Raw genomic sequence first — 26,973 nt, 5'->3', positions numbered from 1 at the left:
ATGAATTTTTGTTCTGCACCTGAGACATTTGTTTCCCAGTTTCCTGATAAAACATTGACATTTGACGTTTAAAGGAGAAATGTCGAATGGTACAGCCCAAATGATTGTTTGATACATGATCAAACATCGATTGTAGTCCTGGATATTGAGGCTCTGAATATTGTGATACAAGATTATCATGGACAAACCACCGAAGGCCAGTATCCAGATCTTCCGCCTATCAGCGGTGCTTCCTCCGTAATGGCGGAGGAGCATCGCCTCACTGTGAGCCGCCAAAAATAAAATCATACTGAAAGAATGTTATTATAATTTTATTTTACTGACTGCGCCAATGCCAGTCTAGGGCTGGGTTGGGTCGGACCATGGCAAGGAGTAGGAATGTTGGGCGACTGCAAGTGCGAATGTCGGCTTAGCCAACGATCTTAGGGCGGCCAAACGGACATGTGCACTTAGGTGTCTCCAACCCAGCTGTATTCCAGGGGCAAAATGGCACAGACTTCCTGTGCCTGAGTTAGGGTCATATCTGCCCACTCAGGCCAATCCCAGTGCTTCTCTCATGCTTGGTATATCATGACAGCAGCGTCAGGATTGGGTGGGGTGGCTGGGAGCCTGAACTGTGTGCTGCATTGCAAAGGGACACCGAGGCGGCGGCAGAAGAGCATCGAAACAGCAGAGTTAGGTAAGTCTTTTTTATTTAATTTGTATTATTCCCCCCGCCCCCCCCCCCCCCCCACACTTTATATGGCAGCAGTCGTCACTGGTGCCGATTCCCTCATGGGCAGCAAACCCCAAGCTGCACATTCCTTTAGCCGTGCGTGGCAAGGTGTTGACCACAGAACATGGCCCAACTCCCATGGAAAGCCAATCCCCACCACACACGGACCACAGGTGTGAGCAGCAGGGTCTTGGTTGCAAGGCCCAGCCCGCAGCCAGGTCATTTGCTCAATCTCCTGTGGGTGGGTTTCTGCTAACCTCCAACAGTCAAGCAGCGCCCCAAAAATATGAAACAAAAATTTTAAATTTGTGGTGGATACCACACATTTAACATTTTCGTTTCATATTTTTTGTTACTGCCACAAGCAGCCCTCCAAGGTAGGTACCGTGGGATGGTGCAAGCTTCACTTTTTAACACTTGCACTGTCCCGCGGCATGTGGATGGCCTCGCTGGGTCCAGAGGTTGTACTGAGGGGCCAGCAACGTAAAATCATTTGTTTTATGATCTGGCCCCCAGAGGGGGTGCTTCTAAGCCCCCCCTCGACAACGGTCAAGAGGTCAGGGTACCCCTACTCTGTCACCTTATACATTTTTGTTTTTCAAAACTCAGGAGAAGTGGGCGAGTACGCACGTCTTAAAATGGGGACAGCAACATTCCTGTTGATGCTGCGGCCAACCAATCAGATAGCTCAGTACCAAGGGGGCCAATGGGAAAAAAGCCCTCTTGGACAATCAGGATGCTCTGTTTTTAAAATGTGGTGTACTGTGGGAGTGTCTGACCCCCAGGGGAATGTGGGCGAGGCCACAAAGCGACCCATGTTACTTGGGTGGACGCAACATCGACAATATGTTATGGTACATCAAACACACAATAGGTGATGGGAGAAATGCTTGTAATAAGTCTAAATACTGGAATCCGCTTTTTAAATACTGGATTTCGCTTGGGGAAGCATCATTCTTTTACCACCATGGTATCTCAGTGTGGACCTAGCCATATGCAAATCGGTCTTTTTCCTGCTGCGATACGAACAGGCTGAGTAACACCATTGGAGTGAATAAAGAGCAGAGGTAACATGGTCATCACGTTTAGGGCTGTAGACACGTCGAGGAGCATTGGTTTGTACTCTCTGGATCTTAGAGAGGCATAAGATGGGCAGACCTGCATAGAGAGTGGTACAATACTTCAGACGGCACATGACCACCACAAGTTTAGAAGCAATTATCTGTGAGCAATTTAAAAATGCTGTGATCACTTTTAGTTGTCTAAGATGGAAGATTGTGGTTCTGTAGACTGCACTTAATTGTGGAGAGGTCAGAGATGTCTATTGCAGATCAAACAGAGGTTGCATGTTTGGTTCACCAGGGTAAGGGGAGAGCCAGCAAATCCTTGGGTCAAGGGCTAGAAAGAGAGAGAGGACAGGATGACAAGTCTAAGAGAAGAACTCCATTCATTTCACCATTAAATCATAGCTAGTTATTTTGCGTCACATATGAGTATGCAAGAGATAATAGAATAATGTGAGGAAGTTGCTAGGGTTTTCTTTGGGCTATAGGTGGATTTTGTGTGTCATCAGTGTATATTTGATCCCTAATCCTATGGGAGTCAAGGACGATTGCCAAGGGGGCCACAGAGGCATAAATAAAATGGGAAAGAAATCAGAGTCTTGGGAAACGCCCTGGTGGATGTTAGTGAGAGGAAGGTGCCCAATTATTCTTGATGCATATGGTTTTCAGGAAAGAGGAGATCCAGACCAAAGCAATGCTTCCAATACCAGCAAAGGTTGCCAACAGATTGATAAGTAACTGGTGGTTAATGATGTCAAAGGCAGGAGATCAGGTAGTAAATGTATAAAGGGGTGGCCACAGTCTGAGGCAGAAAGGAACTCATTTTTGATGTTTAAGAGAGTGGTTTCTGTGCTTCATTGCAGACTGAATCCAGACTGTAAGTCACTGCGGTGTCCATTGGATTACCAACGGAAGGAGAATTTGTGTGAAACCACAGTTTTAGGAACATTAACAGACATGGGAGGCTGAATATAAATCTATTGTAGGATCTAGCGCAGTATAACAAGGGAGCAGACCTTTAATGGCTAGGATAGCCCGCTACAGAGGGCTCTAAGGCTCTTAGAGCATTCTGTCCCTAGAGGGCAGAATGGTCTAATTTGTAGAACAAAGGCCTCACGGAGCCCGAGGGGATTTAAATCGTCTTGGGCTCGGTGAAGCTTTTGTTCACAGCAACAGTTGTTCACAGCAACAGTTGTGAACTACAACATTGGAATGTTGGAGCTCCGGGCTTCTATCAGCTACTAGAACCCGGGGGCACTCCATTGTTTTCAATGGAGCTTCCAACATTCCAATATTCTAATACAAATTTCTTTCAAATGGAGGTGATGGCATGATTACAGGTCTGTATGATATTCCTACTTGCTAAGGAACTATTTATTTAGTTTTGATGATTAATAACAAAGCCAGGAGTTTAAAACTGATGACGTTTGCTTTGGAGTTGGCAGGATCCCAGGTCAGAGTGGTGACAGTGGTCCAGGTGTTCTTGACTTCTGATTCCATGGCAGGCAAAAAAATCTCTTAGAACGTGATTGCTGCCGAGGGTGGGAAAACAATTACAATATACTTGGGAGTAATCTCTGGTAATAGTGAATTAGGCTCATAGAGAGTCCATTTTGTTGGACAAGAATGACATAATTGTGAAGCAGAAGTCAGAAGCAGGAGCAGCAGCTTTTTAAGGCCTCTGTTAGATCCAAGGGGCATATTAGCAAGAGCAGTATCGCCGCTTTAGCTGCATTTTTGCAGCTAAAGGGGTGATATTTTTATCGCCCTATCAGCAAGCTGTCGCTAACAACTGTTAGCGACAGCTTTATGGCGAAAGCGACTGTTTTGGGCGCCGCTTTGCATGTCAGCAATATTTATCTCTAATGACATGCAAAGGAGGCGTTCCCAACTTGAAAGCGACTGAAAGCAGTCGCAAACACACCTTCCGCCTATTACCAAGGCCCGCAAAGCAATAAAAAAATGCACGCTAACCGCGTTTATCGCTGGATTTTAACACCTGCCACAATCCTGACTTAGCCATTGTTTTCTATGGGAGGTGGATTCTATAGCTGAATCCTCACCTGCCTATTAGCTACCTTTTCCTTAGTGATGGGAATTCAGCGCTGGGATTCCCGCGTTATTGCGGAAGAATCGCCGCTATAGCTGGTTTATTATCGCCTTGGAGATAAACGTTGATAATAACGCGTTACCTCCGCGATGTAAACCAGCGATAAAAAATACAGCGCTAAGCGCGCTTTGCGATAATCATTGCAATTCCTTGCTAATATGGCCCCAAGTTCCTTGTAGACGTGGCAAAGTTGCTTGGAAAAGTTGGAGGATTCGGTAATGTGAGAATAGCAATATTCTTTTGCCTTCGTGCATATATATGTGTGGTTTCTGGTGTGAACACAGCAAGCTGTCTGGTCTGAGGGGGTTAAGATTTAAGCCATTGCCTTTCTAAAACTCAACATTGCCTTTTCATTTGGGGAAAAATTGTAGGTATGCCAGTTACTGGATTTTGTGGGGCAGTGGTTCCTAAATGACCAACGTACAAGTGGCCACCGGGTCATCTTTCCTCAATTTCTCAGAGTTTTTTCCATTTAATTAATTTCAACTAAACATTCTTTTTTTACAATTAATTAACCCTAAACGACAAAGAGCCCAATGGAGTTTAAAATTCATTGAGGATATGGATATATATACTACCTAGAGATTTAAAATAATTAATGTTGACTAAAGATCAAGTAAGTCTACAAGACAACTGTTTAAATGCAATGAAGAAAGTGAAAAAGCTTTCAGAAACTGGTTAAAGAGTAATTTACTCTGAAAACTTTAAAAAAAAGAAACAAAAGAAGCGTTTTTAGAGATGACATGCAAGATGACACCCGAGCAACAAGAAGATATTAAGATATTTGCCAGACCTGTAAATCCTTATACCAGCCCCAAAAACATATTTTCCACGTCGCCTTGATTTTTGGTTGAGGATTCACACTCTCGGATCATTGTGCCTGCCAATTTTTGAACAGATACATATCTATGCATTGAAAACAAGAATTGCATATTTAAAATGACATTTTAAATTTGCAAAAGAATTGCTTATTTAAAACGTATGGGAACTTATCCTGGGAGAGTTCTGAGACGCACAACAGTCTAGGAAGGGGAACTATAGAAGATCAGATGAAGCTAGGCTTTTTGAACCGTCCTTTGGGGAGTCCATGGTATGGGGAAACCTGACATTAGCAAAGATGTAGAGTGAAGGAAAACATCAAAAGAGCTAGCCTACCTGAAAAATGTTCCCTTTTTTAATTCAATTGTATTTTATTGGTATTTATTTGTAGTCATAAACCTGTTACAGAATCCCTTTTACTTCAAATGAGACAATGTCCCTCCTCTAATGGAGCCCTCTGGATAGGCACAGAGAGTTATGGCCAAGTACACTCAAAATTTCTTTTTTTTAAACCTGCGCTTAATCAACAAAAACTTCTTAGTCAGTAATTCAATTAGCAAAACTAGCCATTAATTGACACTGCCCTTAACTTATTGGTAATTATTTTCCAATTTGACATTGATAAATGTATAAATTCAATAGGCTGTATGCCTAGCAAGACTGTTTCAGGTTTAAGTCATCTACGGTATCCCTGAGCCCAACTCACATGACTTCGGGGCATATTATCAAGGGGGTTTATCTCCGCTTTTTTGGCTTTAAAAGCCAAGAAAGCGGAGATGAAATTATCTCCCTATTACCTAGCTGTCGCTAACACCAGTTAGCTACAGCTAGTAGGAGATAGTGACCATCTTGGGCCCCACTTTGCATGTCAGTGATATTTATCACTAATGACATGCAAAGTGGGTGTACCAAGATGTTAGCGACTGGAAACAGTCGCTAACATCGCTATCTCCTATTACCAACTTTTGGAGATATTCGCGCTAAGCGCGAATATCTCCAAAAGCTAACACCTGCCCTGAGCAGTTCTTAGCCATGTTATTCAATGGGAGGTGGATAACATGGCTAAGAGCATTGGCTCGGTAATGCATGAATATCGCTGACTTTTCAGCGATATTCATGCATTGCGGCCGATTTTTATCGCATTTGCGATAAACCTTGGTAATACCAAGGTTTATCTGCGATAAAAATCACCGCAGCTCAGCGGTACATTTTTGTCTCTAACCAAGCAATAGCGATAATTATCGCTATTGCTTGGTAATATGCCCCAAGATTTCCTTTCAAAAACGTTTTAGTCGAGGATAGAATCAACAAAAAATGCAGACCAGCTCCATCTTGCCTAAACAAGAACCTGCAGTGTGCCCTTACATCTGCCTAAATTTCAGTGGAGTAATATTCCACACCATCCTGTGTTTGTTCTCTTTTTCTGTCTTTATTGAAACTTAGGGCCTCACTTACAAGAGGCCAATGCCACTGTAGCGTCGCTTTTTCTTTTGATGCTCCGACAGTGCAGAGTGCAGACCCATATCTACAAAGCCACACAAAGCCACTGTGTGTGGCTTTTCATGGCCTCGTAGATATAGTGTAAGGCAAAGCAGCGCAAGACGCTGCGTTGCCTCACAATGTGTCAGGGAGGTGTGTCATGGATGTGGCAGTGGGTATTCCCATGGAATTTGCATGTTTACAACGCAGATTTTACTCCGCAATTCAATCACAACGCGGTCATTACAACGACCGCGATGTAACCACTCAATGCCATTACTACACAAGTCATTACATCGATTTGCAGTTAAGGGCGCAGTAACATTAGAAATGTATAATTTACTATCTCAACTCCAGCCTACATAACAGTAGGGAAAGTGTTGGAATAGTAAACTATACTATTCCTTATGTTAGAGCGCCATCTACTGCAAGTCGATGTAATGACATGCGTAGTTATGGCACTGCGTGGTTACAATGTGGTTGTTGTAACGACCACGTTGTGACTGTATTGCGGAGTAAAATCAGCGATCTAAAGGTTTTTTCCCGCTCCCACGCAATACCCATGCAAATTGACACATTCCCAGATGTACAAAATCACTTAAACCTGGGAACTATTCCCCTCCCAGTGGAGGCGTTTTTTCCTCTTTCTAAGAAGAAATGCAGTGCTGCCCTGCGACAAAAACATGTAAATGAGGCCCTTAATTTTAACTATCTAAGATCAACACTATGTTGCCCTGAATGAGTTCACATTATTTACATACACAAAACAATGCACAACGCATTTAAAGAGGGAGTCTGTACCCCTCAGTGATCTACCTCCTTCCTCTGTCCCCAGCTTACAACAGTTATGACAGAATCGCAAACAGGTGAAGCTCAGACTACTGTAGCAGGAACATGCCATGCCGTCCCAAGGGCCTCATTTATGAGGCTGTGCGTCACTTTTACGCCGCCGGTGCGTCACTTTTTGTGACGCACCAATGGCGTAAAAAATGAGCCTTGTTGCGCCGTATTTACAAAGTGACGCATGTAGGTAGATGCGTCACTTTGTAAACCCCTGCGCCACATTATACCTGCGCCAGGTATAATGTATGCAAGGGGGGCGTATTGACGCAAGGAAGGGTCGTACAAGTGACGCAGTGAAATCTATGAGATTTCACTGCGTCACTTCTAGGATGCCATTGCGTCAAAATCTTGCGCCTGCCTCACAGCAGGCATAAGACTGACGCAGGCCCTTTCACATGGGGCTTGTCCCATGTGAAAGGACGCATTGCTGGAGTTGCGTCACTTTTGTTACACACTCCAGCAATGCATCACTTTTGCTCTTACAGATACGTCAGAAATACTGATGTATCTGTAAGTCCTTGCGCAATGATGCGTCATATTGTAAATATGACGCATTTTTGGGGTCGCAAGGAGGGCGCAATGAAAAGTGATGCATCGCTGTTTTCTCGCAGCGATGCGTCACTTTTCATAAATGAGGCCCCAAGTTTCTTGCCTTATTCACTAGAAGTAACCTTCTCAACAGCACAGTGACCATGCCATCTGTGATAAAAATGCCATACCTGTGTACACGTACTCCACGTAACTGGGATGCTGTTTTGCAAAAACCTCTTTCACTTTTTCACTTTTGTCCGCCTTTAATTTAATCGCAAAGGGGGTGTACATCACCGAGAAAGTTTCCGTTCTGGTGATGGCTTCTTCGATCATAGCCTGCAAGATATAGAAACATAAGGTGACAAAAAGGTGGGGGTACTGGTGCGTCATGTAACCAACAACCTGAACTGATAGTTATTTTTTTTAATGAATGATAAGTTACATTGGAATTAAGCTATAGAAAAAGGAGTAAAAAAGTTCAATATATTTGCAACCCATCCTTTTATTTGATGTGTTAAAGAGTTACCGAAACATGGTCCAGGCCAGGGGGGTAAAGCAGGACCTTGCTGCCCCAGGAATGTAGGGGGGCGGGCACCTCTTCAGGGGGAGCCAAATGAATTCAAACCAAGACTAATGAATATCTGTGAAATATGGGATACTCAGGACCACTCACATCATTTTGCAGGGGGCCCCATAATTTTGTGTTACACTGCTGTGGACACCAAGATTTGGATCAAAACCCCCCTTCTCCCCCCTTTCACCCTCGCTTTCTTCTCCCAATCACACCCTCCATGGTATCCAAAGTGCCAGTGCTTAAAGTGAGCCAGTGGTTTCCTGTGCTCAGCCCAGCACTTAATTGTCAACACCAGCACTTAAGGCAGTCTGCCACATTGTGTCGCTGTTTGTCTAATATAGAGATGAGCATAACAACAGTTGGTTATGAATTCAATGTACATTAAAATGACTATTACCTGCCTTCCATGTCATTCCTACAACTTTGGGCCAAGGAATAGTCTCAATTGTCACACTTGTAAGGTTTTGTGGTCAGTAGTTATGTTGGTTCTGTCATAGGTGGGGCTGACAAAAGCAATGGGCCAGTGTACGTTGCAGTGGCTTCCTGAAAAAGGTATGGCACTTATCTTTTCCGAAATTATGCACTGTAGCACCCACTACCCTCTCTCCTCCACATGACTTCCACTTCAGTCCCTTCAGTGGCGGCTCCTCTGCTAAGGTGGAGGAGCGTTGCCCCACTACAAAAAAAAGGAAAAATAAAATGACAATAACGTATCGCTATTGTTATTTGATTTTTCCTACTGCATGCAACCTGTGTGCAGTATGGTACAGGGCTGGCCAGAGCAGGGGAGGAGTGGTTTGCACTCCCAGAGTGCACATGAATGGTTTTGCCAGCACTCTTGGGCCGACCAAACAGTTCATGCACACTTTGCAAGTTCCTACTTGGCTGCATTATACAGCCTGGTGATGAACATGCACAGGCTCCCTGTTCAAGTCTAAGTGCCGATCCGTGGTGCTCAGACTAATCACAACGCCTCATTACAGCTTTTGTGATTGGCTCTGGGGCGCATGTGTGCTGGGTGATTCCTGCTGCCGGCCGGACTGCAGGAAGGGGAAGAGGATGCAGGGGAAGCGACGGACGGCAGTTTTCTGTTACGTTTTTTTGTGTTAATTAATCCCCCCACTCCACCCGCCCAACCACCCCATCCGGTAGTAGCCGCTACTGTCTTTGACCAAGCTGGGCACAAGTTAAGGAGTCTACCGCTGCTCTCCTTGATAGGTAGGTATGATGTTACTTATATCAGATATCTGGATGCAATGATAGAAACAGCAAAATACAAGTCGGCGGCACGATATGCCAATCACAGATTTTCAGCCTACGCGTTTAAGCCACGCCCTTAATTAAATTGGCCATGCACCTTTGAGAGATCCCCCCAGTTTTTTCATCCCACTTAAAGCCCGGAGTATTGTGGATGTAGAACATCTGCCAAAACAGAGTAGGTGCCCCCTCTCGCCATACTTAGGGTTCTCCCGCCCCATTTCGAGGTGGGAGAAACGGAGGGTTTCTGATGGTGTAGTTTCAGCCAATGCTTTGTGACAATAGTTAACAGTACTGGCACTTTTTGTGCCGGTAGTTAACAGTACCAGCACTTAACTGTTAGCACCAGTTCTAGTGACTGCACACCACATGTTGGCGCTGTCTTTTTAATTTTCAAATAAGCCCAACAACTGAGTTTATTAAGTGGTTTGTGTGGTCTGAAATAGCCCGAATAGTCACACTTGTAGGAGTGCGATGGTTAGGTGTTATGTTGGTATTGTCATTGGCAGTGCTGGCAGGGCATGGGTGGTGCAGGCTGCAGTGGCCTTCAGAAAAGGACTTTGGCAAGTAAATTCTTTCACAAATTAAACACTGGTTTCAGCTTGCTTCGCTTCAGAAAACCCAAGACTTGAGGGCCCGTCGACCAGAAGGCATGTTTAGTCATAGTGACTTTTACCCAGGGCCGTCTCTAGGGCGGTGCGATCTGTGCACCCGCACCGGGCGCTGACTTGGGATGTGGGGGCCATATCTATTGTTTCAAAAGCACCAGATGACAATTTCCTTGTACCAGCAATTTTCAAGCATCAATAAAAATGTCACGATAACTCTGGTGATTAACGTTCTTCCTGGAGAGAGACCAGAGCTTTGTCATGTGGAGGACGTTTTGACTCATCCTAGTGCAAAGGGTTAATATGCCTGCTGCAAAGAACGTGTCCCATTCAGATCACAAAGTGCATACACTATAAATAGGTCAATGGGCAATCGCTTTTGTCAGCGATCTCATTTTATTACTTGCAGTTTAAAAGCTAAAATCCTGATATAGGGTAGTGAGCTATCAACCGTTGTCAAAGAGCTGCATGCAAACTGCAAGGAATATATTACAGCTACGTGTCTTTGTGTCCAGTCTTTCCTTAACCTAATATTGCAAATAGGGTTAAATTGAGTAGAAATCAATTCTTATTCATAAAGAATACCCCTAACTTTACTCAAAATCAATTTGCATGACATATTACTCCTACACCTTGTAGGCCTGTCTTATATAACATTTTCTATACACTGATTTACACGTGTATGATTGTCTCTGTGCAATGTAAGTAAGTAAGTAAGTAAACTGAGCTTCTAAAGCGCCTGGTTACACTAACAGTGTGTCCCCATGCTAGTGTGTTGACTCAAATACATCCCAAGGCGACCCACCCCACATACTCAGACTTTAAAGGCAGCCTCTAGGGAAAAGGTAGGTTTTTAATTCTTTACGGAATACCATTTCCTAGGCTTCCAGCCGCAGCTTAGGGGGCAGTCCATTCCACAATCGGGCAGCCAAAAACCGGAATGAGCGCCCCCCCATTCTGGCTCTTTTAACTTTGGGCACCTGAACAAGGCCCGAACCGCTGGATCTTAATTGCCGAGTCGGGTTGTGGGGCGTTAAAAGATTAAGAAGAAAGCGAGGGCCTTTCCCCTGAATAATCCGGTGGCTGACGCATAAGGCTTTAAACTGTACCCGCTTCGTGACTGTAAGCCAGTGTGACGTCTCCAAAGCATTGATTGAGGAAGCTCTCCTGGGTAGCCTCAAAACCAGCCGGGCAGCAGCATTTTGAATCCGCTGCAGCCTTTGTAGGCATCTCACGTTGGCCCCCAAATAGAGGACATTACCATAGTCCAGTCTGGAAGTTACCAGAGCATGGACCAATGATTTCCTAGCTGTTATAGGGAGTAAATCCAAGATCTTTCTTAGGCCCCGCAAGATGCAAAAACAGATGCCCGCTACACGGCTGGTATGATAGTCAAATGAGATATCCCTTGACGATACTTCCCTTGATGTACTACAGACGTAGTTATTGTACTTTTAGTGATCATGTTTTTTGAATGTAATTGAATGTATTCTTAAAATGTTTTATGGCTTTAAGACAAAAAAGTCGAAATAAAGCTTTACAACAACAAAAAATGAGATCCTGGAGTCTATCCATACCCCTAGGTTCCTCACTTGATCACTGAGTACAGGGAAAGGCCCAAGTGTCTGAGGCCACCAAGCAGACGTCCAGACAGAGGGAGCCTTTCCCACAATCAGTACCTCGGTTTTATCACTGTTAAGTCGGAGGCAGTTATTAGCCATCCAGACCGCCAGGTCTTGAAGGCAGGAGGAGAAGTTACCGGCGGCACTCTCTGCTGGTTGTGTAAGGGCCACAACCAGCTGAGTGTCGTCGGCATATGTCACAACTTCCACCCCATATTTTTCGGTGATCAGAGCCACCCGTGTCACATAAAGATTAAAAAGAGAAGGGCTGAGGCTAGACCCCTGAGGGACCCCCTGCTTCAGAGCAAAGGCATCAGAACGGAAGGGTACCTGTGCCACTTGGAACTTGCGGTCCTGGAGGAAAGATTCCAGCCATTTCATGCCATGCCTACCACTCCTCCTCTACTAAGACACTACAGCAAGGTATGGTCTGCCACAGTGTCAAAAGCGGCCCTCAAGTCAAGAAGAATTAGCGCCGCTGTTTGACCTCCATCCACATGTCTGCGAAGGCTTTCCATAGAAAAGAGTAAGGCAGACTCCGTGGAATGAGAAGCCCGAAAGCCTGATTGCGTAGTATGGAGCAATTTGTGCATTTCAATATGTGCGGTCGATTGTAAATTGACCACCTTCTCAGCAATCTTGGCAAAGTAGGGCAGGAGGGAAATGGGACGCAAATTGTTTAAGTGCTCTATACTAACATTCAGTTTTTTTTTTAAAGGGAGCACCACTGCCTCCTTCCAGGTTTTAGGTACCTTGCCTGAACCAAACTAAAGTTCAAGCAAATGACTGATAAAAGGTTCTAAAATCACACTGCCCCCTCAAAGAATTTTAGCAGGGGCAGGGTCTTTAGGTGAGCCAGACTTAATGCTGGAAGCTATCTTGTTCAGCATATCACCCGCTGGCACCCTAAACCTAGTCAGGTACTCCGTCTCAGTTAGGTCACTATTAATCATCCCTTCACCACTCAGCCACTTCCTGGCGTCCGCCGGAAAGGTAGCGTAGATCTTTTCCACCTTATTAGCTAAAAAAATCTGCTATTTGATTACAAGAAGCCACGGAGCCCACTACTGGTACTTCAATAGTGGACAGCGAGGATATCTCTTTGTAGACCAGGAACATCTCCTTCATCGAGCTGTCCGCCTTCTCTATCCTCGCTATGTAGTAAGAGGTACGAGTTTTCCTAATCAGAGCATGGTAGCCTCTAAGGCTGGATTTGTATTCCATTCTCGACATAGGTGAATAATCCTTCCTCCAACATCTCTCGAGGCGTTTGCGAGCTGCTTTCACCTCCCTTAGTTCCGCACAGAACCACAGAGCGGATTTAGTACGTCTCTCAGGCTTTTTACTTGACCAAGGGGCGGTACTGTCAAGAGCCTCCAAGATACGCCTATCCAATGCCTCGCATGCTGAGTCCATCTCGATTTCCCTGAGTGGACCACCTTCCATCATGGCCCTTTCAAACTTCTCATATGAGAACCTCGCCCACTTCCTTTGTCTCCTCTTACTTCCCATCTCCTCTGATATTTTATCTACTATATCAGTAACCTGGAAGGGGATAAGGAAATGGTCAGACCATATAACTGGTACCAGTAGTTCAATATCTATGGTATCCCAGTTACAAAAAATAGGGTCCAAGAGGTGTCCCAATTGATGTGTTGGGAGCACAGATTTAATTGATAACTGCAAAATTGCCAGCTCCTGGTGAAGCTCCTGGGCTACCCTATCAGAAGGGTCATCCAGATGCAAGTTCAAATCACCCAGAAAGAGCAGCGTTTCATATCTAAGGGCAGGCTAAGTTCAATTTTGAACAAGGCTAGCTACAAATTCTGATGCTCCTCCTGGGGGGTCTATATACTAGATAGCCTTTAATCACACAGTTGTTGGCTGCTGATATAGAAAAGAAGCCTGCTTCACAATTAGTGATCTCAGCTGGCTCCAAATTACATTGGATGTTCCGCCGGTGGATCAAAGCGATCCCTCCTCCCCTCTCCTTAGGCCTATCAACTCTGCAGATTGAATAGCCACCAGGAAGTGCCTCTAGAATCTCTGGCCCTGACTCCTCGTCGAGCCATGTCTCGGTAAGAAAAAGAATTCCCACCTGACTATCCTCCAAATAGTCATGTATTTCTATTTGATGCTTCCTTAGTGATCTACTATTAACCATGGCACAGCTAAGTGACTGACCAGTATCCCTCGCCTTCAAAGAGGGATTCAGTGTAAATGGGCAATGTCTGCAATTCTTATTTCCATCTAATTTTCCTGGGTACATCATGTGTCTACAGCAGCTCTCTACGTCCACACAGATATCCAATAATTCCTGCCGAGCATACTTTAACCCTACCTAAAATCAACCAGGGGTTCTGGCCCCATGCCCCGGCCTGCCACAGACGGGCGCAGACGGGCTTGCCTTTGGCGTGCCGGTGGCGCGCCCACTGCGCACGTCCGCTGCGCGGTCGCTGGGGCATGAGAGTTTTATACAGGAATTCTCAGCCCCTAGACCGCTAAACGCGGAATGCGGAAGTGTCTGGCTCTACCTTCCCCGCCCTCCGCGCAACGGTAATAACTACCGCGTCGGACCAGAGCGGGAAGGACCGATGACCGAGCACAGAACCTAGCGCTAGGGTAAGTGTAAAATGCCCCCAATTCAAGTGTCCTGAGCAATTCCCAACACACCCACCGAGTGGGAGTATACAGTTTAAAACAGCAGACAAATGAAAAGCTCTTCCCCAATTAATAAGTGATTCAGCGTTATTTAAAATTTAGCATTAAAATTATTTCGCTTTAAACAATCAGCATACTAGAGCGGAGGCACCTGGGAACCTGAGAGGCCACACACAACGATCTGGGAGGAAGCTGCCACCGTCCCCCTTTCTCGAATGTGTGTAAAGTTTTCTGACACCTTAAACTGCTATAAATGAAAATAAGAGACATTGGTTATGGAGACATGGGGGTAATTGTCAAATGCTGGTAGTGAGGGAATCTGTGGTGAGGTGGTCATGGGGGGGTGCCAACAAACATTGTCGCACAGGGCGCCACCAGTTCTGCAGCCAGCCCTGCTTTCACCCCCCCAGGGCCGGACTGGGAACAGAAATCGGCCCTGGCAACCTGCTCAGCCACCCCCCCTGAGGCGAGGGGGAGTGAAGTTGAGCAGTTTGCGTGGGCTGGTTTTGGCCAATTCAGTTACAGGGGGCCGATATTGCCGCCCCCGGTAACAAGAACGGCCCACGAGGAGCTCAAAACCGGCCCCCACCCGAGCGGCCTAGGGGGGAAACGCCAGGTGCCCGCTATGGCCAGTCTGGCACTGCACCCCACCCTATTGGGGGCATGGCGACCGACACTCAACTTTCCAGGCCAGGACAGACATAAGAGGCACAAGGGTCCTGGGCAGGGAAATTAATAAATGACCTCCACATGGAAGATGTAAACTCCCTGTGTGCTAGGCAAACTACGCTAACTTCCAGCCTGCTGGTCACCTGCCACACTCCAAATAACGTTTGCGGCAGAACGTTAATTGTACGCAGGTGCAAACATTTCAGCTATACACAGGTTACATGCTTGCGATAAGATATGCAGTCATGCTTGTAAATTGTGTTAATCATGGACGACACGCTAAATATGTCGCGCAGTCTACATGTGTATAAATAACATAAAGTTCACCCATAGGCTTCTTGGTGCTGAATAAGAGATATTTGTTGTTACCCAACAGTAGTCATTTCATCGACCTCAGAAGGATGAAAGGCTGATTGGGCCACCAGGATTTGAGCCTGTGCTCATGAGATCAAACACAGGCCCCTTTATTGGACGTATTATTCCACTAAGCCACCATAGCAGACCAAGTTAAGGGCCTCATTTACTGGTTTTGGCACGGTGTGCACATTTTGCATGCATTAGGTATACAGATTTCAAATCAATGGCGTGCACGAATTACTCGTTTTCTTGTGCATGACAAAAAACGAAATTTACAAAGGATTGTGGGCCTCATTTATGTGAAATTATGCATCACGGCGTGAAAGCAGCGATGCGTCACTTCTCAGTGCGCACTCCTTCCGACATACCTGATGCGTCATATTTACTGTATGACGCATCATGTTGCAAGGAGTTACAGACACGTCAGTATTTCTCAAGTATCTGTATAGAGCAAAAGTGACGCATTGCTGGAGTGTGTCACAAAAGTGACGCAATTCCAGCAATGTGTCCTTTCACATTGGGTAAACCCAGTGTAAAAGGGCATGCGTCAGTCTTACGCCTGCTGTGAGGCAGGCGTAAGATTTTGACGCGACAGCATCCTAGAAGTGATGCAGTGAAATCTCATAGATTTCACTGCGTCACTTCTACAAGGCTTTTTGCGGGTGAACGCGCCCCCTGCATACATTATACCTGACGCAGGTTTAATGTAGCAAAGGGGTTTACAAAGTGACGCATGTGCTAAGATGTGTCACTTTGTAAATAGTCTGCAACAGGAGGCATGTTTTACGCCGCCGTTGCGTCACAAAAAGTGACGCATCGGAAGCGCAAATCTGACGCAAGGCCTCATCCCTGTAAATTTACGTTTGCCCTTAGCGTGAATTATGCTTCGTTTTTTGTGAATCACTTCTTCGCTCCATTCTTAATAGAAAAATCACCAATGGGGTGACTGAACTGAATGTATTAATCCGTCCATTTAAAATCAGCTAAAAATCCCAAACTTCTATTTAAAGGTCGTCGTGCACTGCAGCGTGATATCTCGGGCGCGGGAACCTTACTAGGAACTGCTTCTGATGTCCTATTGATGTTTTTATTACTTTAATGGCACCAGCCGAGGCGAAGCAGTCACTCTCCCGAATGGCTGGGAATATTGCAATACAGACAGATTATATTGGATTACAGGGGCGAAATGAAACGAGGAGGATCATGGGAGTTCTGCACAACAGCCATAACACTGAGCAATAGTGCTGTGGCTCGGGGGGCTGTTAGTTAGTCCATGTTACTAAGAAGTGTTACAGGCAGTTTTATATGAAAGCAGTAAATCATTTAAAGTTTTATTTTTTTCAGTTTAGACTCTTACGACATAAACATAGTCAGAACATTATCAATCTGTGTGTACTATAAAGTAATATTGAAGTATCAATGTCCAGCCTTCAGATTTTCTACTGTATAGTTTATTTAAATCGACAATGCAACGCTCCCTTTAAACATATAATATATTCTCATTTATTCATCTATTTAGATGTGTGTATGTGCGTCTACAATCTGCATTGAATATTCATTATTTTCCTGGCAGCCGCAGTGAAGCTTGACAGCAAAGGCACTGACAATCCATAACCCTGTGAAAGGGAGCATTCACACTGTATTCAGATGGCTTCCTGGAAGGTTAGGGAGAACAATGTGATGCTTAAGCAGTCAGCAGCCACATGCAGAGCTAGGGAAGATATCCCACCAAAGCTACCAAGCACAGGGGCATATTTACAAGCCCCTATCGCCACCACAAGGTCACTTTTCAGGATGTTGTGGTGGCGATTGGGGCTTCGCAAACGCTGCCTTGTAAATAAGGCCACCTTTCATGCTATGCTTAGCCTGAAAGGGATAGGCAATGGGTGTTGTGGTGAGCGATCTACCTCAAGAACCCATTGATTTTGACGCTGCCCCATGTTTCTGTCTACCTGCTGCCCGCTGTTTTTCCCAGCACTGCTCATTCCTTGCTCTATTTTGCCTTTCTGCTCGTTTTTCTGCCCTCCGTTTTACCTTTTCGTAAAATTTTTCTGCACTACTTTTTGTCTTTTCTGCTCATTTTCCTGCCCTCCATTTTGCTTTTCTGCTCGTTTTTGTGGCTTTCCTGCTTGTTTTTCTGCCCTCCATTTTGCCCTCTTCTTCTCTGTTTTGCCTTTTTTGCTTGTTTTTCTACTCCCTGTTTTGCCTTTACTGTAGCTAATTTTTCTGCCCTCTGTTTTGCCTTTCTCTGTTCGTTTCTTCTCTCTTCCCACAGTTTCCTCAATTCCTGACTCCTCCATGGAGACCTTGTACCCCATCACTCAGATGTTGACACTTTCTGCCTGATCAGCGCAGGTGGAAAGTACCACCGTGACTGTGTTGTTATTCCCCATTACTAGAAGAAAAACTATAATTGACATTTTGCTTTGTGGGGACACCAGACATAATGGGAGATTCGGGCCCTATGGTATCACCACAACTGGCAAGCTTTTATTCAGGGACTTTGAGTTCTAACATGAAGACAATACCAAGGTACATTTTATTCAATTATTAATACAGCTGGCTGGTGATTGAGAAACACTTTGTAGGGCTAATGAGTTGATCTAGGATCCTCTCTGATGCCCTTTTTATCCTGCCAAGTGAAGCGAGACCTGTGAATAAGAGACGTTATGACTTTCCAAGAAAGGGTGGCATGCCTGTCGTGCCATGTTTGTCATTGAAGGGTGGAGGTGGTCTGATAGATGACTGGGCAAAAGCCTGTATCAATAGGCTAGCTGCCAGTTTTCTTATGGGCATCATGTTTGGCTTGCTCTTCAGGTCTGAATGCAGTGAGTTTCTTAGTTTTGCATCAATGAATGGGATCTTTTTGCCTCCTTGAGTTTTATGAATGAATCTCAATTGTCTAATCATATTTCTTCAGCTTGATCTCAGGTTTCTATTTGGGAAGTAATATGGTTTCAATTTGCATAAGTTGTTAAAGCTTAGTCTATTATGCTTTTGAAGTCTGAGGGCCTGATTAGAAGTTTGGAGGTCTTCCTGGGGGCTGCCACACCAGCAACTCGCAGAAAGACTCCCAAGTCCATAATCAGACCGCCTGCCAGATAACGAGTTTACTTCTAGGTGAGTGGTTGGTGCTGGGGTGATATTACAGCGGAGTGTATCTAAGGCACATAGGCCTGCCTTAGACATGCACTGTTGTGAGACCACTATAGCCCTTTCCTGCACGCTACGGAATGCACAATGTTGCGCATTCCATAGCATGCAGGAACTGGGGGTGCAAATGTGCCACCCAGCATGCACCCCCTGGCCCAGTAGCAGAAGGGGGCCCTGTCAGAGCCACCTTAATTTCCGCACTGACACCCTTTTCATATTGGGCTCACAGTGGAGCGTGGTAAGGAAACTTGTAATCTGCTTGGCGGTACCGCACTGGCACCGCAACATATTACTTCCTCTGACTGCCACAGGATCATGGATCTCCGGAGGTTGCAACGATCCTGCGGCGGGCCAACCGCCAAAGTCGTAATACAACAGGTGGACAGCCAGTCTGGCACCATGACTATGACTATGGATCGCGTAGTCGTAGCCAGGCCCTGAATGTGTAAGTATATTCTTTGTGTTACCAGAAAGAAATAGGGCTCTTTGAGTGGTAGGTGATGTGCTTTTTTATTAGGTTTAAGCAAAGCCAGGGGACAAATGGTTTGTAGTTTTTGAAGTTCTTTCTTAGGTGTTCTGGCATATATTATAATGAAGAAAGGGAAGGATCTTTCCTCAGTGCATGAGCTAGTGACTGATGTAGCTTTAGTAGCTGCTGTATTTTAACCCCTTCGGTGCTCATGACGGGCTCAGCTCGTCATGAGGCATGGTGCTCGTGTGCTCATGACGAGCTGAGCTCGTCATGACCACACCCATTATCATTATGGCCCAGCACCGCAGAGGAATATCCTGAGCAGCCAAGGTGTTAATATTAACAAAAACAAATTAATGTCAATTGATACTTAGAAGGTGTGTAGGGTTTCAATGGGTTTGCAGTAACTCCAATTACTCAAGCCACTTAAATTGCTGTCATGCAGCTATAGAGTTTTCAATGATGAGAATTCCAGTCTCCAGGCTTTCCAGTGTTTTATAGGCACTGTTATGTTGTTTTGTATTACCGGGTCATTATCATGCTTTCTCCAACTTTAAAGAGATTACCTTAGATCGGATGTATGACGTGACAACGCATACTGTTACCATGCATACCTTTACAACGCAGTATTTACAACGAATACCGTTACAACGCATAGCGCTTAGAGGTGCTGGATAGTGGTAAGTATAATTTTATATTCCAACTCCAGTCCCCGTGGACACTAGGGAAGGTGTTGGATATAAAATTATACCTGCCTGCGTTCTAATGGTAGTGCGTTGTAAAAATTCAGTTGTAAACGTTGTATACCCCTTAGATCAATCCCTAAAAGAACTCTTAAAATGTAAATCCGGCTCACCTCTTGATCCCTGGCCTGCTAAGCAATACAAATCCCTGGCACCTCTTCTTAACCCCATTTTGAATAGGATATGGAATGATTCCCTGCATACCGGTGTCTTCCCAGACTCGTGAAGGCATGCTCGGTTAGCCCCCATATTGAAGAAACTACAGGCCTATCTCTCTCTTACCAGCTCCTGCCAAAGTGTTTGAAAAACTTGTACAGCAACAACTAGCAGGTTTTTTAGAAACACATGGTGCTTTTCACGACTCACAGTTCGGTTTTAGACCAGGGTATAGCACTGAGTCAGCACTAATCGAGATGGCCGTACGCTGGAGGATGGACGAGGGATCAAGAGCGGTGTTGGTGCTGCTTGACTTGTCGGCAGCATTCGACACCGTCTCCCACCCCCTCCTCCTGGACCGCCTACAATCAAAAGTCATCCAGGATACGGCCTTAAAATGGATTGAATCCTTCCTGTCCAACCGGACGCAAGCAGTTTTCACCCCTCCACACACCTCGGACAGTCGACCGCTTCGGTGGGGAGTCCCTCAGGGCTCCTCACTGAGCCCCCACCTATTCAATGTTTATTTTTCACCCCTTGCTGAAATCATCGCCCAAACTGGAATAAAGGCCACTTCCTACGCAGATGATATTCAACTCTTATTTACGTTCAACAGTATCACTCAATCTACCTTTGACCCACTAAAAAACTGCCTGTGTACCATTGCCCAATGGATGGATAACAATTTCCTCCGGCTTCATGCCGGGAAAACTGAGGTATTATTCTTTCACCAGCCATCCCCACTGGATCCCAACATCTGGTGGCCTCTTGATCTGAGTGCCCCTCCCCAGCCTAAAGAATCGGTGAAAAATCTAGGGGTTAGATGGGACTCTAACCTCTCATTCCAACAACAAGTACATACGGTCTCTGCAGCATGCTTTGCCAAAATCAATGTCTTACCTAACAACACCGGGAAGACTATAGTCCAGGCGCTGATTACCTCCCATCTGGACTACGCCAATGGCCTATACATTGGATTGTCTGCAGGTCTGTGCCATCGACTCCAGACAGTCCAGAATGCTGCAGTACGGTTGGTGGGTGGCATTCCCTTACATGAGCACATCTCGCCCCACCGCCGTAGACTACATTGGCTGCCCATACAAAAAAGGGCAGAATTTAAAGCATTAGTACTGGCCCATCGTGCAGTGAGGGGAAAGGGCTCTGCCTACCTTCCCATTTGCCTCTCCCCCTACAGCAATACCAGGCTTCTTCGCTCTTCCTCAAAAAGCCTTCTCACTACTCCCAGATTTAAAAAAACCCGCTCAGGCGGAAAATCCTTTCAAGTATGTGCCTCTGCCCTCTGGAACAAGCTACCAATCTCCATCCAGATGATCCAGGAAGAACTCACCTTTCGGAAAGCCTTAAAAACTTTCCTCTTCTGCTAATCCCCTCTCTAAAAAATATCTAATTCAGCTTAGGATCGCACAGGAGCGCCGGGACACCCCGTTGGGGTAGCTGTGCGCTATATAAAACCCACTAAATAAAAAAAAAAATGCTTTGGAGTGAAGTTGAATATCACCTGCATACCCTTGGTCAGCCACCCTCGCTGTGGCCAAAGATGTTCTGAACCTAGCACTTGAGAACTGGGATCCTGAGACAATTAAGTACTCTGTTATCAAAAGTACAATCAAAAAGCAAGTTTGTCTTCGCTCTCGTACCTTAGACCTGGAATCGTTGGAAAAAAGAGGCTTCCACGAGTCCCAAAGTCTTCCACACACAGAGCACAATCCTAAACCTCATCTCACACAGGCCGTGGGCCGAGAAGCCTTACATAGGATTCTAGCATACAGACTGCACCCCCTGCTTCTTAAAGAACTATACACCACCGAGTCGACAAGAAAGGCGATCATGGAGTGCCGGCTCTGCAAATACAAACGTGAGTCTTTGACCCACCAGCTACTTTGCAGTCCGGCCCTGCGCTTAGTCCGCAGACTTTATCTCAGGCCCATCCTGCTCAAACTGGGCACGCGATCTACAAAGGAGGCAGTCCACCTACTGTATACACTGAACACAGTAAAGCAGATGGCTATGTTTGGCATCCAACAGACCTGTTTGAAGTTGATGACCACTCCTGGTTAAGTGACCAGACAACCAGATAACGTAGGTTGGACTGAAAGACTATGGACCTCTTTCCCCTCAGATTCTAACTATACAGATTTTTCTTTTAAAACGCCTATCCTTTTAACTTTTGTATTTTGTTTATAATGCAATGGTTTTGAGTAACCAAGCAATAAATTATTCATTCATTCATTTATTCATTCATATCACCTGCATACTTTTGGAATTGTATGTGATAACATAGGATAACTTGCACCAGAGATTTTATGTAAATGTTGAAGCTTAATGGTGACATAAGTAAGTCCTGGTGGTGAAGGCTTTGGTAGAAGACATATACATACCTTACTAATACTTTGGATTTAGTTGAAGAGGAATGAAAGATGGAATGGAGAGCCAATCGGGTTACCCAGATACTTTTTCCAATGTTCTAGGAGAATTTTGTAATCCTCACTGTCATAAGTCACCAAAAAATCAAGACAGAAGATAATTTCCAGTGTATCAGATTCAAGAGATTGGTTTTTCTCAGGTATTGGACATTGGAGTTTCTGTTTCCCTTCCAAATGTGACATTGTTATTGTATATTATTAGGAATATTGTTTGCTTAAAATAATTCTTGGACTTGATAAATCTCTATCTCTATTATTTTGCACATGATGGGGAGATTAGAGAAGCTTCTAGTTTTCCAGCTCTACTGGATTTGCTGTGTATTTCTTTAGTCGCAGGTTGCTAATGCGCTATTTTAATGTTTCGGTATCTTTGCAGTATTGAAAAGACACATTTATTATGTTTGTAATGTCTCCTAAATCTGTTGAATGGTAGTATTCCGGCGTAGATACTTAATACAGGGGTGTAGGCTTTGTGTCTTCTACCACCCTTGAACAGTAGATCCAGGTTCATAGTTGTGAAGGCTGAGAGGAAGGAGCTGGGAACGGTTGTATCAATGGAGTTAAAAGGGGACAGTTCAAAATCTTTAAGCAGGATGGTGGCAATCAAATCATCAAGGTCCTATTCTAGATAACATGAAGAAAGAGTTGACATAGTTGGTTTATGATGACCAGAGTGTTCTTCAAGACTTCTGGATCCATTGATTTCTTATAGATTCGGATTAACTCCTCTGTTTGGAGTTTAATTGATTTGTGACATGTAGAAATTTGTTTTAGCATTGTGGACAGCTTTTTGGTCAGGTTTTATCAGTACTTTGCAAACTAAACTACTGATGAGGGTGGCCAATAATCCTTTATCATTTCAAAAGACACTTTTAGAGCATGAAAACACTTTACATGCAGGGAGACACATTACATGCACTGAAACATTGGAATATGGTTGTTGAGCAACAGGGGGTGTTATGAATTATGGAGCATACTTTTGGGGTTCAATTCCATAACCCTCTACTCTAAATCATGTATTTAAATAAAAAATACTTGTCTGGATATTGAGCTTATCAAGGATGCTTATTGTGTCATAATGTATTTGAGTCCTAATCCCTTCATCACCTCATGCAGTAAGCTTTGACTGCTCGCGATTGGATCCTTTGGAGAGACAAATTTAGAAAATGTATAGCTCTGTCTTCCAATTGACTTAAACAGTCCTAAGAACTTAAACACCAGTGATATGCAACAGTATCACCATGGATACAGCATAGTAACCATTTACTGCCCGTGGAACCTAAAACAAATAGGTCTCCCTGTCTACTTCTGCCTTTTTCTCATTATACAAAATATTGGTAGGGTTTAGAAATAGGTGCAATTAAGGTAATGAGTGCTGTTAAAAAGCACCATTAAGAAACCATTAAGAAAGTGTTCTGCAATTCACTGTGTGGCTAGATACTACCACAAGACTTAACCTCTAATTCTGGCTTTACCATTATACATATATATGATGGTAATAAACACTATATTCTAACTCAAGGCTGGGCTCTCAATTCAAGTGGGATTTCCCTTGCAATGTAGTCCCTTGGCGTTTATACATGAGGACTAAGGGTGCACCACATTTACAATAACTACAACCATTGAGAAATGTTTCCACATATTTCAAGAATCAATAAGAAATCTTCTCTTTATTTTTGCTTCATATATACACAGCAAAACCATCAAACACGTTTCGTCCATAGACAAATGGATTTATTCATAGCACAACAATAGTAGAAAATTCTATTGGATAGTCAAATCTCACAAAACCTACTTCTTTCATCTGTTTTAACCGTCATTACGGATATAAGTCTTCCTGAAATTATCCATCAAGAAGTTAAAGAGCCAACAACATCTCCCCCATTCTTTAGTTCTATGTCAATGTATATTCTATATTTCAAATGTATGGAAGAGGCAGAGTATATCCGCCACTCATCAATCACTACAATTGGTGGCAAGCAGGAAACCAAGCAACTCCTATCAACACAAGTACCAGAAGAGACAGGAGTCCCTTGGTCTTTCATCAGATTTCCTGCTACCTCAATTGTGATCTAGCGTAGACCTGGGCTGTAAATTCTGTTCCCCTTGAGGAATTTGGGTCATTTCGCATTCTGCAGAGGACGTGGAATTGCCAAAAATTCCATGTGGAATTTTTTGCTTGTTCACGCTTTCAAAATGCGTGTTCACAAGATATTTCTCCCCGAGCACTCAAACAGCGTTCGTGAACAGGAACAAAGCATTGCGAACGGGCGGAGCAAGCAATAACGCGTGTTCACAGAACTTTTACTTGCTAGCGGAGATTTTTTTACCATTTTACAGTGCTTTGCATAGAGTGACAACGCAAATTCCACCCACCCCAAATCTAGTGGGCTAGCTAGAAACTTTTGAACCAGGTTTTTAATCCCTGTTCTCCCAGTTTGGCTAAATTGTGTGCTTTTGGGCAATCTTCTTTTGTACTTATTCAACTGTCCCCTTTTGTGTCCAAGATGTGTAGAAATGAGAATCAATTAAAAATCTGTTATAAGGTTTGCACTTAAAAAAAAATGAAAAAAGCCAGACTGGAATGGATGATTCCAGCACATGCCCCAGTGTCAGTTTCATTCACAGACTCAGGGTTGTTTAACTGCAGGTCTCCAAATTCCCAATTAGTATCTTTAAAGGTTAACATGTCCCTGATGCTGAATTGCAAGGGACACAACATGTGCTGCAGCTCCTCCATGCCTACCACAGACAGGAACCACCTTCACAGTTCTCAGATGGCTCAGAAAGTGAGATGTGAATGCCCTGACACTGGTGACTCAAGATGTCCTTTCAGGCTGCCAGCTATTAGATGCAACAAGTGGGCCATTTGCCCGCCACACCAGCAGAGTGCCGGTTATGGGACAGACTACATACATGTGGCATAAACCTGCGAGAAACATGAGAGTTGGTGAATCAACTACCACCTATTAACTTTGATTTTCTCCTTGTCATTCCAGTTTCTTTTCTGTATGACCAAGCCAGTGTCAAGCCATTTGTTGTAAGCCCTGTTAACTAGTTTGAAGTTTTGGGATGAGGAGGTACAAATATTTTAAGGGTTTTGGAGTTGTTTGAGTACAATGTTTCAGTCAGATGAAACAGCCACATGGATTGTTTGATTAGTTAATGCGTTCTGAAAACAGCTTGGAAATACCATTCTACAAGAACAGTCTTCGGTTGTCTTGACTTGAGTAGTATTGCTAGACTGCATGTGTTAGCAATTTGAATTTGCTTTTAAGGTGATCAGCAAGTAGTAATCAAATGAGTGAATAATTGCCTTTTGAAGAAGCATATGGTTAAAAGCTCAAGGAACAGGTAAATCAAAATTAATTTAAAAATAAGGTAACCCTTTAAGCATGTGTAAAATAAGTGCTAGCTCAGCATTTCTGTGAACCAAGCCTCAGTCACTCCATATTTGGACAATTCTTCTGCCACAGCCATACTGCATACCTCAATATAGTGTCTGACCCTGTGTCAACTTTTAGGATTTCACACCTGGGTTTGGGGGTCTAGATTTATGGAGAAGGAAGAGTGGAAAGGTAGAGCGGATGTGGAGGCGTGAAGTGCACGAGGGCCGATCCATGAGCTAGTCTACAGCGAGCGAGTTGACCACCAAGCTGCAGCCAGCTCGGTTCCCAGTGCATTATTTCCGGATATCCAGGCCCCTGGCATCTAGCTGGCCCTTTGGGGTCCAATTAGATGAATCAACCAGCGCAATTAAAGTTCATGGGAGCAGTGCAGTGGCGGTGTGGCGGGCAGACGGTAAGTGCATAGGCACTCAGCGTTAGGTCGGTGTGGCTTGTTTACTATATAGGCACCATATCATAATTTACTATCAAATGTTATAATGCATGGTGATACTATCCTCAACACCGGGTAGGAGGCCTTAACTATCCCATATAAGAGAGGTAATAGGGATAATCGGCCAAGTACAGACCCATCAGTTTAAAAGATAATCTACAAAAGATCTTTGCCAAGCAGGTGTTAGATACATTGCAAGTGTGGATGGGGGAAAACACATATTTTGCCTTCCCATGAATCCGGGTTTCGTACTAAGATCAATACCATAGACCAGGTGTTTAGCCTTTTCCTAATCTATTGGAAGGTCGTTTCAGTTGCACTGGTCCCTAGAGACGGTCTATGGAAGATAATCAGATGAGGGCCCCAGAAAATCCTGAGTCAAGTTTAGTCCGGCTATATACCTTAGTACATTGGGAAGCTAATGGGGAGATGCCTGATCAGATACCAGAGTATATGTTAGCGCCAACCTTATTTTCCTTTTATCTCAACAATTGAATTTTTTAATGGATTGTGATAGTAATTCCCCTAAAATTAAGGACATTAACATCCCAGCCCTGTAGTTTGAAGATGATACTCTGCTAATATCTAGGGGTGTGCGAAACCTGCTTAGTTTGCTGTAGCGTAAGTATGCTAAATTACCACAAAATTATGCAAAATAACGCATAATTAAGTAAAATGCATTTTGCACTTCAGAAACTACCCGAATGGTCTGGTTAGCTTAAAATTCAACTTAAAAATGTAATTTTGAGTCGATTTCAAGTCCTTTGCATGCAACACATTCGTGGTTCGATTTGTAGGTTTGCACCCAAATATTACCCAAATGGTCTGCCTGGGTAAAAAAATCTACCTGAAATGT

The 26,973-nt window shown here is 44.3% G+C and overlaps 1 protein-coding gene across 1 annotated transcript in view; it reads right to left on the bottom strand.

Annotated features, from left to right (window-relative positions):
• Positions 1-26,973, bottom strand: part of SPATA16 (spermatogenesis associated 16) — a 479,311-nt gene that overhangs the window by 213,768 nt on the left and 238,570 nt on the right. Inside the window, exon 6 of the mRNA XM_086942587.1 lies at positions 7,750-7,897. Coding sequence (XP_086798713.1) covers positions 7,750-7,897 — 148 coding nt within the window. The remainder of the gene's footprint in view (positions 1-7,749; positions 7,898-26,973) is intronic.

The sequence above is a fragment of the Lissotriton vulgaris genome, chromosome 11 (genome assembly GCF_964263255.1).
Source record: "Lissotriton vulgaris chromosome 11, aLisVul1.2, whole genome shotgun sequence".
NCBI classification, from domain to species: Eukaryota; Metazoa; Chordata; class Amphibia; order Caudata; family Salamandridae; genus Lissotriton; species Lissotriton vulgaris.
The sequence above is the reverse complement of the archived record's forward strand: the minus strand, read 5'-3'. Positions and strand labels throughout refer to the sequence as shown.